Source organism: Panulirus ornatus, chromosome 9 (assembly GCF_036320965.1).
Source record: "Panulirus ornatus isolate Po-2019 chromosome 9, ASM3632096v1, whole genome shotgun sequence".
Classification (NCBI taxonomy): Eukaryota; Metazoa; Arthropoda; class Malacostraca; order Decapoda; family Palinuridae; genus Panulirus; species Panulirus ornatus.
In genome coordinates, this window is record NC_092232.1 from 21,114,802 (window position 1) to 21,132,178 (window position 17,377).

The following is a 17,377-nucleotide window of genomic DNA, read 5'->3' on the forward strand; positions in this document are numbered from 1 at the left end:
AATTCTCTGTTCCCTCTTTTGGAAAATTAAAAAAAAAAACGAGAGGGGAGGATTTCCAGCCCCCCGCTCCCTCCCCTTTTAGTCGCCTTCTACGACATGCAGGGAATACGTGGGAAGTATTCTTTCTCCCCTATCCCATATATACATATATATATATATATATATATATATATATATATATATATATATATATATATATTATCAATGGCGTCTTAGCTACGTCACTTTCTGGTATATTCCCTGACGATGTAATCATTATACGAAAGTGCACATGGGAATTTATCGTGTTTCATTTTCCTGTGGTTATATATACATACATACATATATATATATATATATATATATATATATATATATATATATATATATATATATATATTATCCCTGGGGATAGGGGAGAAAGAATACTTCCCACGTATTCCCTGCGTGTCGTAGAAGGCGACTAAAAGGGGAGGGAGCGGGGGGCTGGAAATCCTCCCCTCTCACTTTTTTTTTTTTTTTCTCCAAAAGAGGGAACAGAGAAGGGGCCCAGGTGAGGATATTCCCTCAAGGGCCCAGTCCTCTGTTCTCAACGCTACCTCGCTAATGCGGGAAATGGCGAATAGAAATATATATATATATATATATATATATATATATATATATATATATATATATATATATAGAGAGAGAGAGAGAGAGAGAGAGAGAGAGAGAGAGAGATTAGATGGCCTTGATCAGGGCCTCAGCTGCCCGTGCTGTGCTGGCACGTCTTAGCTAACACAAAAATAAAATGCGCGAGTCAATTTATTCTGAAAAATGTTTAGTGCGCATCGTGTTTATGATTTTTTTTCGATTCTATTTTCATCTATCATAAATTCTTTCTTGTTCTTTAATATTTTTTTTCCACTTTGAAAGAAGTGAATATTTATTAAGGATCCATCTTCCTACGCGCTTGGGCGGTCTCAACGGAAGCCTAGGTCCATTTTTCAAAACACGAAATTTGAATCGTAAGCATGAATTTGGTCCATTGAATTCATCACAGGCGCCCTGACACACTGCATCAATCCTGCCTCTTGTCCATGTGTGAGAGGAACATCAATGGATTACAGAAATAAACCTTAAGACAGCAACGTAAATATGCAACTTCACTCAAACTGTGGCCGCCGGATCCGACACGACCATGATAAGTGTGGTTCTCAAAGTAAGCCACCAGGGTGTCTTAAAGCAGTACTTCTTACAATCTATCAGCTCCGTTCAAGGTAACACTTATGCAAATATATCATCAGACAAGGAGAATATTAGTTGTATGTAAATCCTTAATTTCCTACAATTTACTGTTTACTGCCTCGATATCATCATAACCCACGGCAATAAACGCATAAAAGTTATCGTACGGTTTACATCCTACGTCATCTCGTACTTTAGATTATGAAAAAAAAACCCAAAGGATTAGATTCTATCCCAAGAATTACTCACAAAAAGTACTATAATTACCCATGACTCCATCATCTCTAAAAAAACAAGTATACACTTTAAAATCATTAATGATTTAGCATACAATAGATTCGCAGCTCTCGGAAAAAAAAAAACTTGTACTCATATTCTCAAACTAGAAATATTTCCAAAAAGTGTTACCTTGAACCTAATGCTTTTAATTACACTTAATAGATTTAAGAATGGACCCCAGCCGATCCACCCACCAACATAATATATAAAGCACGTACAACCCAACATAGATGGCACCACTAGCTGGATCAGCCGACCACCTGAATGGTAGTGTTGCTGTTGTGGCTGACCCAGGCTGGGCTGCAAGACCTTCATAGCAGTTTGCTCCTCCTGCCGATAAGTGGACAGACAGGGTCGTCAACTACGCCAGGAGAGAGAGAGAGAGAGAGAGAGAGAGAGAGAGAGAGAGAGAGAGAGAGAGAGAGAGAGAGAGAGAGAGAGAGTTATCCCCTCACGCCCAGCCAAACCCGACTGTTGTAAAATCAACGAATCCAGAGTTGTGATCCCCCCCCCCCCATCATACGTCACTGGATCTGTGCAAGTAATTCCTCCATAGTGATTTACACCAAAAGATACTTGGGAAGTATTCTAACTCCCCCTTATATATATATATCTTTTTCTTTCAAACTATTCGCCATTTCCCGCATTAGCTAGGTAGCGTTAAGAACAGAGGACTGGGCCTTTGAGGGAATACCCTCACCTGGCCCAATTCTCTGTTCCTTCTTTTGGAAAATTAAAAAAAAAACGAGAGGGGAGGATTTCCAGCCCCCCGCTCCCTCCCCCTTAGTCGCCTTCTACGACACGCAGGGAATACGTGGGAAGTATTCTTTCTCCCCTATCCCCAGGGAAAATATATATATATATATATATATATATATATATATATATATATATATATATATATATATATATATATATATGACCCAGTTCCAGGGCCTCTGGTACACTCTGTATCCTTGTTTCGCCCCTCGCCCGCACGACGAGTAGGACCAGCGACCAACAATCTTAACGGCCAAAGTCAACCACCAAACACATCATAAACGCCACTATCACAACCCCGAGGTTGACTACAACACCAACAACACCACCACCATCTGGAGCGGATGCGAACCGACGAGAGGATCTTTAAAAAATTATCATCCCGGTCTACTTTTCAGCTCTGAAATAATCCTCGCCAAGCCGCACCTTCGAAATATTCAGGTCTCCGAAGCCGAAAGGTATAGAGTGGCAGCGTCCTTGACCGATAAACTGATTATGGAATTAGAAATAAGGAGACAAATGTGTTGTGATGACAACGGGGCGAGTGGAGGTCCTGATTAACACCTTGGGGCCGAGACGCTTCGACCCTTAAGGGGACAACGTGAGGACCCTTGAGCACGACGATACTACCCTTGTGTATGGCGATACGACCCTTGTCTACCATGGCCTGGTCTTTCACACGATTGTTACAAATGGTTAAGCTGAAGTCCAGGTCGTGATACCTGGGGGTCCAAAAAGAAACGATAACACCCGTGGTGATTATGAGAGCAGGCAGCCCACTTAGCGGCGTCACCTCCACCAGGAGCAGGTGAGCTAAACTAGGTCTTGGTCACGCGCAATCACCCGCGACCTCGCTGTAAGGCAGGCGTGGTTCCTGGCCAGGACAAGACAAGGCAGAGACAGCAGCAGCAGCAGAACACACCACCCTCTCCCCTCCAACACAGGACGACCCAGATGAAAGACGACAGATCATCCCCATTTCCTGCTCCAGCATGAGAGGGAGGCAATGAAACATCTATTCACCCGGGCGAGCGAGTCTTACGTCACCGAACCATTACCGCCCCGGGGGGGGAGAGAGAGAGAGAGAGAGAGAGAGAGAGAGAGAGAGAGAGAGAGAGAGAGAGAGAGAGAGAGAGAGAGAGAGAGAGAGAGGAGTACAATAACGAGTCATTCCTATTTCCACGTCAGCAGCATGAGTCTTGAGATGCGAGCAAAAATGACTCCCAATACTATCACACCTGCAGGAACAAGCGGAGGTAATATAACCTGGGCCCCAGCACACACACACACACACACTTGTGCCAGAAAACCGAGGACAGGTGACGTCTACCTGGCTGCCGCCTCCCACGCTGCCTGCCTCCTGTCACGCCCACGCTCGGGGGCTCTTTCACGCCTCTCCCACCTCGGAGAACCCTATGGGAGTTCCCCACCTCACCACGGACACACCAGGGCCTTCACGAGGAGGAGCAATCTCTCTCAACAACACCGTACTCTCCCCTCTGTACCCTCACATGACCGACTCTCACTTGACAACGACGCAAAATCTAAACGCTGCAGCGACGCAGCCAGTCCGCTGTGCGAGCGTTCACCAGAACAGTATAAACCTCGCACATAACCTTACTGAAATCTCCTTGGCGCAGTCAGATGCAACGCCGTTTTCACAGAACGTAAAGTTGTTATAACTAGCGCGCGAATGTGTTCCTAAATCCAGGTTTCCCGTGCGTTTGCTTGCTCCCGTATTTACCGAAGCGGGGGCGTAAGTGATCGTATATACACAAGCAACTACCAGTTGTGTATTCCTAGGGATGCACGTGCACGGCGCTGTGTCTGCATGAGTCGTGTGTGTGTGTGTGTGTGTGTGTGTGTGTGTGTGGGAGGAGGAGGCACTGGCAGTGTCGAGAGGTCAGTACCTCCGCTAAATTTAGATGCGTCAGTCTGTCTCTGGTGCCTCCTCCTGCTGGCCAGCCAGGCAGGTTGTCACACACACACACACACACACACACACACACACACACACACACACACACACACACCGTCAACCCTCTGTCACCCTTGCCGGCCTAGCTAGACATTCCTGCAAGCCTTGGTCAACAGAACTACTTCAACATAACATTAATCACAGGCAGTTAGCAGTGGCCACATCAACTACACTTGGGAGAAAGCAAGCGATCTAAACTCGTCCAGCGTCGTAAATATGGCCATAGCAACTCTCTCGCGGGATCATATTTCCCATCACAGAATGATCACTGAGGTAGACGAGACCTCGTCTCTCCCAGCAGCCCCTCACTCAGCCACCGGCCACCACACGACCTAGGTTCTCTATTAGCGTTATTCGCCAGCGAGTCTGGTTGCCAACACGGGCCTTCATGACCACTACTTCATTGAAGAGACCCGCATGTAAACTAACGTGCAAAAACTGCCCTACACGTCCACTACCTTCCGAAACAGACCATTACGTCCACTCCTCTCAAGACGAGATGAACACATTCCATCGATCGAGTACAGACTCGTAGGCTCTGTGCCTTGCTAACAGACTAACACCCATTCCTTTAGAGAACAAAACAACACATCAACATCCTAAGAGAATAGACCAACTCACTCAAGTCCTTTGGGAAACGACCAACATACCCACATCTTTAGAGAAAGATCCTACACGGCTGCTGACGATAATTCTCGATACGGGATTCGATTACAAGTGGCGTGCCACAGGACTCGTTCATGTGACCCCTCTTCCTTTTGACATACGTACATCATTAGACGTTCTTGTTTGCGGATGACGCCAAGGTCGTGAGGGGAAACAACTGGTGATGACTGCACCAACTTACGAGGGAACATAGTCAAACTCCACATGTGATTGGCTAAGAAATTCGACTCTGGTAAATGGAGAGTAACGAGGATGGGACACAGTGCAAGAAGGCATACATACGAATATCATCAAATCAGGAAATTAGCTGGAAGAATATGTGTGAGAGAGAGAGGAACGTGGGAGTCGACACTGTACCTAACAAGTCGAAAGAAGCCCATCCTGGGAGAAGTGCAAAGGAGACAAACTGTGCTGGCAAGTGTTAGCATCGCACCCAAGTACACAGATGAGGATTCACCAAACTCTTCCCATTTGTCACTTAAACTAAATCCTGCTTTTAAAGTTTAGTCTCCGTGCTTAACTACATCATGCTTTTAAAGTTTGGTTTCCGCTGTGAAAGAACTAACAAAAAAGTTCCAAGAAAAGGGACAACAAAGATGACACCAGAATTACGAAAACCCGGTTACACTGAGAGACTAGAGACCATAAACTTGTCCACCATGGAAAAGAGACGAGTAAGTGATGAGTTGATCAAAACCTTTACATTCAAAGCGAGATTACAATGATAAAGATTAGTGAACATTTCTGAACTTTGGGAGGACAACTACTAGCAGCCACGACTTGAAGCTGAACAAGGAATGTTTTGGAAAAGTATATGAAGTAATGGATCAATACGATAATCTACGTGAATGTGGACAGCATGTAGAAATTCGGACAACATAGAGAAGTTCAAAAAGCCGTATTACAGCTGAGAAAGTTCGAGAGATGGAGCCCCACAAGTGTAGAACTCCCTCCCCATACAGTACGAACAAGTGGTCAGAAAATCCTACACGCCCACCGCTTCACAAACCAGACCCACAAACCCACTGTTTAACAAAATAGACTACTGCACAATGCCTCAAAATACAGACCCACGTACCCACTGACTAACAAAACAGACCCACTCACCCACTGCCTCATAAACAGACCCACGCACCCACTGCATCACTAAACACACTCACACGTCCACTGCCTTAGAAAACAGACCAACGCACCCACTGCCTAACAAAACAAACCTATGCACAACCTGACTTAAAAACCCGTACCCAGACTCATATTACCTCACGAAACACACCCAGAGCCCCGCTGTGGGCCAACACCACCAAGAGCCAGCCAGCCAGGCCAGCTAGACGTTTAGCTACCCTGGCCCGGGTCAAGATATGCGTCAGGTTCTGGATGACATGTTCGACCAGGCCTCATGTATACCCGGCTACTGGGTGTATTATTACGCAATCCTCTGACGTCATGTGATGCGACCGAACCTGACCAGTGATGAACTTTGTCAGGAACGTGTCATTATCATGCCACCTTTAACCACCCCCCTTTAGTCACTGGCAAACACCCTCCTCCGCCTCCTCCTCTCCTCCTCACGTCCTCACGTGTGAGCATCGATCATTTCCCACCGTCACAGAAGATCACTCCATCCCAGCTTGTGACACAGTCTTGCCTAATCCCAGACATAGCGAGTGAAGCGGTAAATGACGCGATGGAGCTGAACTAACTGAGGGTGAATCACATGGGGGTACAAACCCAGATATACTACCACCACCACCACCATCATCTGCCGAGCATCCAACTCTGAACCGTGGGAATCTGGAGTTTGATTTGGGCCCGTATCCCTGGCGTGTTTGACGGGGCACCCCCATGCTCACCCTGTGAGCGGTAGCGCAAAAAGATTACATAGGTTTTCGTCAGACCCCCATAGTGGCTATAAATACGTTACACAAATTGTGACAAACTTAGTTCATCACATACGCTCAATTACACGTATTACATATTTTTTCATAGGGTAAGTTTTACCGACATAACGTAAAAAGTGGATACAATCATAAAATTTCAGGTACCTTGTTATCAACAATAAGATGTTGTGACATTTCTTGCAGGGTTTGTTTTGATCTATCCCTAAAAGGCTCTACTTTTTTTTTTCACATTCTGAGACATAGTGTTGTAGTTTCTGTCCAAATCCTTGACCACAAACTTTACAATTCACACGGTTAACATCTCCAGTTAGGCCAAAGCGCCAAGAATACCTATAGCCTAGCCTTAGTCTAGGTGTTACAACATCATGTAATCTGCTGATACATGTTTTACTTCACACATCTCACATGTGAGGTGGTGGAAAATGTTTCTACTTGTGCTTATCTGAACTCGTCTATTTGTTTCAATGAGTTCAGTTAGGTCCTTTCTAATTAAGAGTTTCGAGGCTTGTGGTTGACAACCCTGTGTTGTTTACAACATCACCTTTACTTAGTGTGTTGCTTTGGCTAGAGCATCAGCTTTCTCATGCTCACGGAGGCCTAGACGAGAGGAAGGGGGGGGGGGGGTTATTCATGCCAGTCATGTCACAACATCTTATTGTTAATAACAAGATACCCGAAATCTTAAGTTTGGTTCCACTTTTTTTTTTTTTTTTGCCATCTAGTCGGTAAAACTTACCGTAAGAAACTATGTAATGTATGTACTGAACTACGTATTGTAACATCTTATGTAATATCAACCCACTGGGGTCTGAGTAAGACCTTTTGTGACCCTTGTAATCCTTTTGCGCTACCGCCTGCAGGATGAGCATGGGGTGGACTATATAAACTTGCCAGGGACACTGACACGAATCAATCAATCAATCAAATCTTGACCAATAACGTCTGAATATCTGTCTCTGGCTTCAGAGAGCAACACGTTACATTCCAATCTCATGGTCTTCAGGGCACGAAGTTTGAATAAAGAATGAGAGGTAAACTGTGGCTGAAAGACCACAGTGTAGATGATGGCTCATGGTTGCTGCTTGCCACGACAATAGAGTGCATTGCCCCCACAGTGCCACGAAGCATTCACGTAAGCAGGAACTGTGTGTGCGTGTGTGTATGTGTGTGTGTGTTATGTCCTGAACGTACACACAATCACGACCCACCCACACGGTTAGCACGTCAGGACGCACCATCACGACGCCCACTGTAAGCTACAACCAGGCCATAATCCTACGGTCGTCTCCCATCCTACGAGGCAATACGTCAGGCAGGCTCCTGGTTAATGCCGGGTCTTGTCATCTCGTTCGTCTTCGTTTACACCGACCACCGATGTTTGCTCGCCCACGTAAAAAGAGGCACCACTCTCTGGATGCTTGAGGGGGCCCGGCGGGGGGCACGCCCCCCGCCCAAACAACCACCCACCCACCCCATCTACTATCACCCCGTTATCTGCAGCACCTCGCTATCTCCACCACTCAACCTAGTATCGCAGCTTCACCAAGATAGAAAGATTATACGACTCCTTGTCCTGCGAGTCCATTCTAACAAGAAAAATACGTAGGTTATTACCTTTCATGGTCGTATATCATGTCGATGTGCAGGCACCAGAGATAATCACTCACGTCATGTGGGTCATTAAGGAACACACCCACTAATACTGGCTCGCAATACGTGCACACGCCTCATCTGGCCGGATTATGTAAACCATTTGTGAATTCTGCGGGATCGACCAAGTCCGAATCAGGGCTTTGGGTGACGTCAAGCAGTCCCTGGTAAGAGACGAACGACCCATCCTGATGGACGAAAGTTTCTCGAAAGTGTAACACCACAGATGTAAGCTCAGCCCAGTGTAAACATTCTGGCAAGGGCCATGCCCAGTCTGAGCCAGCCAGCAGTCTCGGCCAGAGGCGGGTAGAGCCAGTGCCGCCTCTCTCCCACACTGCCATACACACACACACACACACACCCACTATACACAGTCACAGCCAACCGTAAGCAGCGCTACGGTCCGTCAGTCATGCCGTAACTCACCCATCGAGGAAGCATCTTACCTTACAGGCTGCTGTGAGAAGTCCTGGGGACGACGGCGGTTAAGCGGTTCTGTCCTTGGCACTACTTGGCACTACACTACCCGGGCCAGGGTGGTGATGGTGGCACGAGGGACCCACCACCACCACCACCACCACTAACTCCACCACCACCACCACTACCTCCACCACCAGCACAACCACCACTGCCTCCACCACCACCACGACCTCCAACACCAATACCACCACCGCCACCAGTGACGCAACATCACCACCACTCATCAAGCATGAGTCATTCAATGACGCCGCCTGTTTGTACTGTACGAGTTATCTTTACTGACGACGTAACTCTAACTCCTATGACATTTTCACATCCCAATATTCATCATATAATTGTTTATATATATATATATATATATATATATATATATATATATATATATATATATATATATATATATATATTATACACATCATTTATCCAGTTGTAAAGATGGGCCTCAAGAGTTAAGTCAAACACTTAACAGTGTTTCCAGATTACTTGATATACCACATAATGCAATTGCATAAAATAAGTCGAGTCAGGAACCACTATGTATATATATATATATATATATATATATATATATATATATATATATATATATATATATATATATATATATATATATATATATATATATATATGTAATGCGCATCAGTGGTGTGGTGGATAGCGCCACTGACTTCTAGTCGACTATCCCAGGTTCGACCCACGACGGAAGCAGACGGCGTGAAGCTCACTCAGCTACTCGTCATTATCTCGGCTGGCATTTAAATACGTATCTCTGGCCAGGCGACAACTCTTAACCTGGGGTGTTCACGTCCGGCAACAAGGGCCCCCCAGTCACAGGCCTAATGAGCCACTCAAGAACTGGTATTTAACCTTGCAAGTGCCTTCACCCACATGACGGATTAGAAACTCCATGTACCATTTCACACGAATGAACTGGTTCATCTGAGCAATGTAGTCCGTACGCCAAACATATGTTTACAACGGACGGAAACGACACACATCCAACAGAAAATTAAACCTATTCACTGATGGGATTACAGGACCAACCTATGGCATGTGAATATACAGATATTAGCATACTCTTGTCTGCAGCTCTGGCGAAAGGAAATGTGGAACTGTGAAGCCAGGTTGATGTTCTTCAGGAAAGAGACGCCAGTTATTGAGGACGTCCAATGCTCACACAGAAAACGTTACTCCAAGTATATCACAGCAGAGATGCAGCAGTGATAGGCTGTAAATTATAGTATCAGTGATAAACTGTATAACAATGAAGGATACAAGACAGATATCATGCAAAGATGCAACGGGACGTATTTATTTAACTGCAGTGAACACTAACAAACCAAAAGACAACCATGAGCTGCAGTAAACGCTGAACAATCCAGAAAATCCAAAAGAGTGAGCCTAGGAGTACAGCAAGGCTCTGCACCAAGCCTAATCCCATCTAGTGCACGGTGCAAATGATGGGTTAAACTGGAATATTTACACATCTGCTCACAGAATTAGTTCGAGAGACAATATCTGAAAAAATAAGAGGATGGATCCTCAGAAAATCAAAGAAAAAAGAAAAAAAGCAAAGTAATGTAATATGGATTTAATTAAATAATATTACGACATAAAAAAAGTAACGGTTTATAACAAAGGGTTTTGACAACACAACGCCAGAAACCATATCAGTACTTTACAGCTTCCTGGTTAGATCATCATCTGCACTCAGTAAGCTGTACATTCCTAGTGGCCAGGCGAGCACTCCGAACCAAGGAAAGGGAACAAGTTGGCATTATGATAGTAACATGGTGGCTCCCTGCTTGATGGAACCAATCACACAGGCCACATAATTGACAAGACTGTTCGAACAATGCTTATCATTTGTCAGAGTTAATAATAATAATAATAATAATAATAATAATAATAATAATAATAATAATAACTAATAAAGAAAAATGATTATATACTATACTATAATAAAAATAATAATAACAATAATGATAATAATAATAATAATAATAATAATAATAATAACAATAATAATAATAATTCCATTATCATTATCACTTATGAACTCGCTGAGCACATTCCCTGCGTCGCTATCCTATCAAGAAGCAATCGTACGTACTTAAGATATGGGCAAATTTTCACTAGAGATCAGTTAAATCTACTTATTACACGAGAGTTAAACAATGATGTTCTCCAGTTCTCCTGGGAGATCCCCGAACTTTAGCGCAGTAACCATCTCCGAATATATTCAATTTAGAATGAAACGATCCCTCGACCCCGACACGGCAGAAGAGTGAGGGCAGCGGGTGCTGGAAGTGTTGGTGGAGGGGAGGGGGCAGGGTCTTCCAGCCCACCCCACTCCCTCTGGCCACCTGCTGGCACAATGATCGTTTCTTTATTACACCTTCGGGTAAACAGCGCATTTCTATGTATATTGATCCTGTCTTCGCTCCTTTGGGGGTAACGCCTCCTCCATAAAAGCTACCGCAAGTTTAAACCTCTTCTATTAAAAACTTGAGTACGGTGTGAGGTTTTTGCGCATATATTACAGCAAGCCATCTTTAAGAGCCACCTCAACGAAGACAGAATTTTTTACTACTTCGTGAACGATGGGAGACATGAATTTCTCGGCCGCCCACTGCTTACAAAAATACGTTAAAAAACAAACAAATATTTAACTGTTCAGTAATCTAACGACCTAAATCCAGTAGACTCTATACTAGTCGTATTTAAGTGCTAATACAAACTTCGTTTTCAAAATAACGGCGTATCACAACTCTTTTTCCCCTGTAAAGAGTTTCTACGACAGTAAACGTAACGCAAGCTCGTTGATATAAGCCAATCAATGATAATAATATCTACGCCAGCTTAGGTTATCTCTCTGTTCAAGTTGTTTTTGCAGCAACTTGGACGTACGGCAAAATATTATTCTGGTGTATCATTAGAAAGAAGTTAATCCCGTCGGGTCCCAGCCACGACACTTAACCCCACCTCCTCCCTGCCCTTCCCACAAATCCCACAAAATCCCTCTCGTCCACTGACGCCTCTGGGTGTGGGTGGCGGGATTTTCCAAGGAAGATGATTAGCGTCATCACTCGGAAAACTTCCACTCACCAGAATCACATTATCAAAGTTGAATCAGCTGGGAAAAAATATATATTTTCCTGTGGCCAGTTCTCTTTTCTCTACCAGTTATAAATCTTAATAGTAATAATCTGTTCTTTTGAAACGTTATACTGACAGTGAGATGACCACGAGATACATTAGTTTATCATTTATGATTCACATCCAACATAAGTATTTTGTGTCACTACTTTCCTTCGTTTTATTATTACGATTATCAATATCATTATAATATCGCACGCACACACACACACACACACACACACACACACACACACACACACACACACACACATACACACACACACTATATATATATATATATATATATATATATATATATATATATATATATATATATATATATATAATATATTATATATATATCTTTCTTTTTTCATACTATTCGCCATTTCCCGCATTAGCGAGGTAGCGTTAAGAACAGAGGACTGGGCCTTAGAGGGAATATCCTCACCTGGCCCCCTTCTCTGTTCCTTCTTTTGGAAAAAAAAAAAAAAAAAAATATATATATATATATATATATATATATATATATATATATATATATATATATATATATATATATATCAAGGTGCAAGTTACTAACTACTTTGCCATTTGACGGCCACACACTTTCCCTGCAACACGGCAACACGTCAGAGTCGCCCACCGGAATAACTTACCACAAGTGCAAGTGACATGACATACCTCCCGCTGCACGATAACCTTTCTGTATAAGTAATAAAATACATTACTTGAAGTTATGGTAAACAGTTTAGAAAAAAAACTTCATTTGGAATCTATCTTATCACTTGCTTAAATCTGCCGACAATATGGAGTGTCACTTTCGATATATAAGAAATATTAAACTGGAAATAAAGCGACGATTTTTGTCGTCCACCACGCTTACATTTTAAACCATTTTATACCATAGTTTCACATTACCAAGAGTTAATGCCACTCTATGAATAGTTTAAGTGCGAAAATTTATTTAGCAATTAAAAACAAGGTAAAATTACCGTTTCGATCATCCACTTTCGGGAAGTTGATATTTTTTCCCCGATGATTTTTGATGTATTTTGTACGTTTCTGACCTTCAATTCTACCAGAATTCACTTATTTTTGAGCTATCCTCCCGTTTATCCAACGGTAATGGAGGACTCCCAGGGGGAACCAGGGTTTTTTGGGTGGGCAAAATCACCAACAGTAGTAATTTGCGTTTGAAATGGTCAGAATCCGTCAAAAAAAAAAAAAAATCTATCGGCAAAACAATTTCAAACCAACCTATCAATATTCGTTGGATGTCCGAAAGGGTTATGATATCGAAACCAGTTCTGAATGGACCGGCCTAATTCTATCCACCGCCAAAACTACTTACTGTAAATAATCGTGTATCCAAGGCGGGTCCTCTACCAGTGCAATGTTTACGAACGTTGTACTGGAGGTAATCCATGGAGCACGTCCACGTCTTCTGCAGGGAGTAACACACGGTCTCACACGACATTTGGCCCTAACTCAGAGGTCAGGGAAAAGTAAACATTATTGAAATTAACACCGTAACCAAACGCAACACAACACAACACACATGCGAATACCAACATGGAGTGGGGGGGGGCGTGACATCATCACCCAGTTTCAGTATGTAGGTGGCGCTGGCTAACTGAGCGGTAAATTTAAAACTTCTTTTAAAAAAAATAATTTTTGCTTTATGGATGTATTCAAATGGCTCTAATTACACTAAACAGTATTCCTTTGAATTATTTTGACCAAAGGATATAGACAATACAACCTGTAATCATTTACTTACACTTATTGACTTACTGACTTTTTTCGACGAAAACCAGTTGCAGTTTTCAAGGAACTGAAGATCTTGTGAGGACAGAACTTAAGTTAGAATCTTAACAAAAAAATGTCTTGTTCGAGCCTCTTGTTCAACAACCAAATAATAAACCCATTCATACTCACATGTAAAACCCACAGAAAAAAAGTACAGAAGACTGCCACGTTCGGATTTAGATTTATAGGCCAGGAACATCAGTGGAACGAAGAGACAGGAGAAACAGCTCTTCTCCACGCAGGACACGCTGGATTACGCGGGACGTCCTCTTCATCTTAGCCGAAGCTTAATCTTTGTACATCTCTGGTGATAATTTTGTTCGTATCTCGATAATAATAGAACAAAATGGATACATAATAATCATGGTAAGTTGCAAAAATTGGTTAAAAAAAACGGCTAAAGGAAACTAAAGAAATACCAAAGACTGTCCACCATTATATCATGTAATTTTACACCAAGTTTGAGGTACACAGAACTACAGCCACACTGTTATGTTAATCAACAGACGACAAGAAGAGGAAGCTGTGGTGGAAGGCGTGGGAGGAGCATGTGTGTAGTTTTCAGGCTAAACGTTTCGCTTCGTTACTCACTTCCCGCTTTGGCAGTAGTCTGGTGTAAACATGAGCCCAAAGCTTTGTACTGTTCGTAGCAAATGAGATGGGTGGTGGTCCTGCCAGAGATTTTTTTGGCCAGCTTGAGCATCCAAGACCTTGGCTTACTCTGCCACTATACATGGTTTTTAATCACCTACCTCTACAACCTTACTCCACCTTCAGGTTGCCCCAGCAACACACAACTCAGTCTGCCACACTCCACCTTCAGTCTGTCCCTAGTCCGTGACCTGGTTTACTTCACTACCAGGTCCTGTCAGCACTAACACTTCACAGCCTAGCACATCATCATCATCATCAAGGCTGCCCCAGCACCAGACAGACCCTGCCTGCCCCTCACACCTCCTTCAGGATGGTACCACGACCCTGCTTACAACTCCCCTAGATTGCCGCGCTAACAACCGACTCACATCCCCTCCAGGAAACCCTACATCCATAACGTGTTTGTATCATCCTCCCGATGAACACACACACACACACACACACACACACACACACACACACACACACACACACACACACACATAACCACACACACACACACATAATGGCTTCCTCTGACCTCGGGGTAATATCCCTTCCCAAGGACTCGCCAAATCCCCAGCAGGTTTTAAAGTTGAACTGATCTTGAGACGCATTGTAGGGTAATAGAGAGTAGTGCTTTATAAAGCTAAGCTCTGGTGAGCCTGTAAAGTATGGTATCATGACTGGGAGAGTGTCGTCTCGCGTCGCATGAGCCGAGCTTATCCCTCTGATCTGACCACAAAGAAGAACTACTGGTAATTCTACACGACACCTTAGTACCTTTAATGGTGTCACCAGACAGGTCTCACCGCGGAGGGTACACGGCAACTTGACCTCCTCCTCCCCAAGCCACAGCCAAGGTTGGGGATGGAGCAAGTGACGGTGGTCCATTTTCTGGAAATTTTGACGAATTCCATCTTTCGTCACAAGGGGGGAGAGGAGATTGCCGATCGCTAGTCTGGCCCATATCCCAAACCACCTCGTCAGGACGCACGCCCGTGGAAATCACGCTGACGACACTTCCTCAGATATCCAAATGCAGTGGCGAGGTTACCGGATCACGTGCTTTTGGTGGACGACCCCCAAGGCGAACTAGAGGAGGCGGCCTGCTTGGAATCTGGACATGTGTGGGGGATACACACACACACACACACAACGCTAACTCGTGCCCGACACACACGGAAGTCTTCTCATGGTACAATGAGACAGACATTCACTGAAGTTCATCTTGGGAAAAATAAGTCATCTTCGTTCACCAAAGTCTTGAAATTAAGGGACGTTCTTCTTACCCGGTACAGGCCTACCAACCCTGACCATAACCTGTGTACTTAGGTCCATTAACTCAAACATACCTGACGACACAACTGAAGCGAGATTATGATGACGCTATCGGAAGGTTAACAGCTTGAGTGAAACCCTCGTTGTTGTAGTCATTCTTCATGGTGGTAAGGGTGGTGGTAGGCAACATGGGACCTGGGTCTGGATGACGGTAGACAGCATGGGACCTGGGTCTGGATGACGGTAGACAGCATGGGACCCGGGTCTGGATGACGGTAGGCAACATGGGACCTGGGTCTGGATGACGGTAGACAGCATGGGACCTGGGTCTGGATGACGGTAGACAGCATGGGACCTGGGTCTGGATGACGGTAGACAGCATGGGACCTGGGTCTGGATGACGGTAGACAGCTTGGGACCTGGGTCTGGATGACGGTAGACAGCATGGGACCTGGGTCTGGATGACGGTAGACAGCATGGGACCTGGGTCTGGATGACGGTAGACAGCATGGGACCTGGGTCTGGATGACGGTAGGCAGCATGGGACCTGGGTCTGGATGACGGTAGGCAGCATGGGACCTGGGTCTGGATGACGGTAGACAACATGGGACCTGGGTCTGGATGACGGCAGGCAGCATGGGACCTGGGTCTGGATGACGGTAGGCAGCATGGGACCTGGATCTGGATGACGGTAGGCAGCATGGAACTGGGTCTGGATGACGGCAGGCAGCATGGGACCCGGGTCTGGATGACGGTAGACAGCATGGGACCTGGGTCTGGATGACGGTAGGCAGCATGGGACCTGGGTCTGGATGACGGCAGGCAGCATGGGACCTGGATCTGGATGACGGTAGACAGCTTGGGACCTGGGTCTGGATGACGGTAGACAGCATGGGACCTGGGTCTGGATGACGGTAGACAACATGGGACCTGGGTCTGGATGACGGCAGGCAGTATGGGACATGGGTCTGGATGACGGCGGGCAGCATGGGATCAGGGTCTGGATGACGGTAGACAACATGGGACCCGGGTCTGGATGACGGCAGGCAGCATGGGACCTGGGTCTGGATGACGGCAGGCAGTATGGGACCTGGGTCTGGATGACGGCAGGCAGCATGGGACCTGGGTCTGGATGACGGTAGACAGCATGGGACCTGGGTCTGGATGACGGTAGACAGCATGGGACCCGGGTCTGGATGACGGTAGACAGCATGGGACCCGGGTCTGGATGACGGTAGGCAGCATGGGACCTGGGTCTGGATGACGGTAGACAGCATGGGACCTGGGTCTGGATGACGGCAGGCAGCATGGGACCTGGGTCTGGATGACGGTAGACAGCATGGGACCTGGGTCTGGATGACGGCAGGCAGTATGGGACCTGACGCCACAAATAGCTGACCTTGAGAGGGTCAACAACCTCCCGTCAGACACTAAGCATAAGATTAAGTATCTGTGATGACCTTGTACCCACCCTACTGGGTCCTGGGCTGGCGAGAGACGCTCCTTCCTTCGGTACACACTGGCGGGTCTTTGTCCTTCAGGAGATGCCGTGCATCGACAGCCACACTCGCTCCTAGACCTGGCCTGGCCG

General features: G+C 45.1%; 1 protein-coding gene across 8 annotated transcripts in view; it reads right to left on the reverse strand.

Moving 5' to 3' along the window:
• The window catches only part of LOC139750252 (uncharacterized), a 398,093-nt gene that overhangs the window by 169,540 nt on the left and 211,176 nt on the right, over window positions 1–17,377 (reverse strand). The window contains exon 1 of one of the 8 annotated variants that reach the window (XM_071664784.1): window positions 13,415–13,640. The exons of 5 other annotated variants lie outside the window; for them this stretch is intronic. In XM_071664784.1, the coding sequence (XP_071520885.1) occupies window positions 13,415–13,540 (126 nt within the window). In that variant the 5' untranslated portion in view covers window positions 13,541–13,640. Of the gene's footprint in view, window positions 1–8,403; window positions 8,489–8,885; window positions 9,119–13,414; window positions 13,641–17,377 lie in introns of those variants that run through there. 2 more of the 8 variants (XM_071664791.1, XM_071664782.1) reach the window with 2 other exon arrangements.